Raw genomic sequence first — 2,477 nt, forward strand, 5'->3', positions numbered from 1 at the left:
TTTGAAATATTGACTGCATGATACAAAAAAAAAAAAAAACAAGAACATTTGAATACAGGAGTCTTAACATTTCATACTGAAAATTCAAAAAAAAATTAAATAAATTTAAATGCTAGAGATGTCCAATAATATTGGCCAACCGATATTATCGGCCCGATATTAGCAAAATTACGTAACAGCGGTAAGAATCGTTATCCTTTTTTTTCCTGTGATAATGAAAACCCAATCATGTAATGCCTGGGTTTCGCCAGGTATGCTGGAATTGCTTTAAAAATATTTTGTACAGACAGTGCTAATTTGTGGAATGGCTTTGGTGGAGCATCACAATAAATTTAGGTAATGTGGTAATTCCACGATAGGAGATTTGTGATGTGACCTATAAACAGCTTCGGGGGGGAAATGGCTGCATGTATCAGTATCGGATGATATCAAAATAAAAAAGTGTTTGGACAATATCGGCAAAAAGCTAATATCGGACATCCCTATCAAATACGATTAAACATCTCTTATAAAATATATGTAATAATATGTTCATAAGGACCTAATGAGATATTTAAATGGAGTATTATATGATAAAATTGAAAGTATATGTCACATACATTGTATATATAATTTTATTTGCTGACATTTTTCAGTTTATCCTCTCATAATGTCCATTTCCCAGTATGTTGAGATGTTCAAGTTCTAATACTTAAATTACTTAAATGTACTAAAAGTCAGTCATTGTTAAGTGAAAATCTCCCTTCGGTAATTAAAAAAAAAAGAAGGGTATACGCACCTTTACAATCTCCAAAATTTCATTTTTGCTGATGGTTCCATTCCCGTCCACGTCATACAGAGCAAAAGCCCACTCTAGCTTCTGTAAAGTCTTTCCCCCGGAGGTCAGGTGCAGAGCGACAATGTACTCCTTGAAGTCCAACGTTCCATCCGCATTGGTGTCGAAGCTCCTGAAGACGTGCTGAGCATACGCCGTGGAGTCCGAATCTGGGAAGAAGCTGGCGTAGATGCCCTTGAACTGCTCCTTGCTGATCTTCCCACTAGGACACTCCTTCAGAAAGGTCTGGTACCAAGAGCAGAGCTCAGCCTCGGAGTATTTAGTGTTCGACTTGAGTTCCGCTAAGAGCTCCTTTGACAAAGCGCTACTCTTATTATTTCCCATCGTGATGTTGAATTTCTCGTGTCTCTGCAATCGCCCTCACTTCACTCTGCCTTGCCTTGCACCCTGGTGGCTTCTTCAAGGTATAAAATGGGATTACGGTCATCGGTTGCTAAGTCCAGACAGCTGTCGTGAAGATTAGGGGGGATAACCACATTGCACCAGTATGACACCTTTGTGAAGACAACCTAAAAACTGCTGGTAATCGGAGCAACATGAGTAGTTTAAAAGCACTGTATAGCATTTATAAAGTCCTCTTCTGGGAGAGCCTTATTTTTGTTGCAGTCTTGTTGCCATGGTAATCCCTGTGGCAAATTTGTCTCCGGAAAGACTTTCACTTTTTCATCATTCACAATTAGAGACTAAACATGTTGGGGAATTATTCAATTACATTGACTTCTTATGTAACTATCAGGGCCACATTGAGAATAAACACATGAATAAAATACGGAGATTAAAGTTGCAAATTTACGAGAAATTTTTTTTACAATATTAGAGAAAAAAAAAAGGAAATTTATGAGGAAAAAAGGTGTAATTTTACAAGAAAAAAAAAGGTGCACATGTATGGTAATAATGTGTCGTCTTTATATAAAAGTGTTATCTTCTACCATTTGACCCTGTATCTGGTAGAACCCAGTAGATATTTTAATTATACTCTTAATATTTAAGAAGATGAAGCCTAATTGTGTGTATATGTGCAGCATATGTGCAATATATATATATATATATTTTTTTTTTTTGAGATTTTTTGAGAATAAGGAATTTCCCACTTAGGTCTATTTACATCAATTGTACGATCTATAATTACTTATCGTGCCTTTATTTAGAAAAAGTTTATATATATATATATATATATATATATCTTGGGCCATTTTTTATTTATATTTTTATATAAAAAACCATTGTGAACTACAGACAACAGCCAACGACAACAAGACAGTTTTGACAGTGAATAAAATATCTGAAATTAAAACTCTATATACAGCAAAACAAAACAAAAACAACAACAAAAAAATCTGTCAGGCCCACGCTAATACGCTACACGTAAAATCCATACGGGGTTTTCTTTAGGATAGGATTTTCTTTATCCACTGTCAAGAGACTGTCCGTTTGCCATTTCTATTTGTCCCGTGCAAAATCCGATCAGGTCACATGACATTAGCAATAATCACAGGAAATAATTCAGCTTAGTTCTCAGCTCTCAAGAGCTTAAAAATGAGATCTTTTCTTTTCCTTTTTCCTAAAGGTTTGGGTAAATGTGCGCTAACGAAATGACAGTAAGAAGGACAGATGTTCATAATTATGAATGTTGCATGATTAC

The 2,477-nt window shown here is 35.2% G+C and overlaps 1 protein-coding gene across 1 annotated transcript in view; it reads right to left on the minus strand.

Moving 5' to 3' along the window:
* The window catches only part of rcvrna (recoverin a), a 1,761-nt gene extending 303 nt beyond the window's left edge, over positions 1-1,458 (minus strand). The window contains exons 1-2 of the mRNA XM_008329130.2: positions 775-1,458; positions 1-13 (exon numbers count right to left, since the gene is read on the minus strand). The exon at positions 1-13 is cut by the window's left edge and continues 95 nt beyond it. Coding sequence (XP_008327352.1) covers positions 1-13; positions 775-1,159 — 398 coding nt within the window. The 5' untranslated portion in view covers positions 1,160-1,458. The remainder of the gene's footprint in view (positions 14-774) is intronic.
* Positions 1,459-2,477: the final 1,019 nt, after the last annotated feature.

This window comes from Cynoglossus semilaevis, chromosome 17, assembly GCF_000523025.1.
Source record: "Cynoglossus semilaevis isolate Cse_v1.0 chromosome 17, Cse_v1.0, whole genome shotgun sequence".
NCBI lineage: Eukaryota > Metazoa > Chordata > Actinopteri > Pleuronectiformes > Cynoglossidae > Cynoglossus > Cynoglossus semilaevis.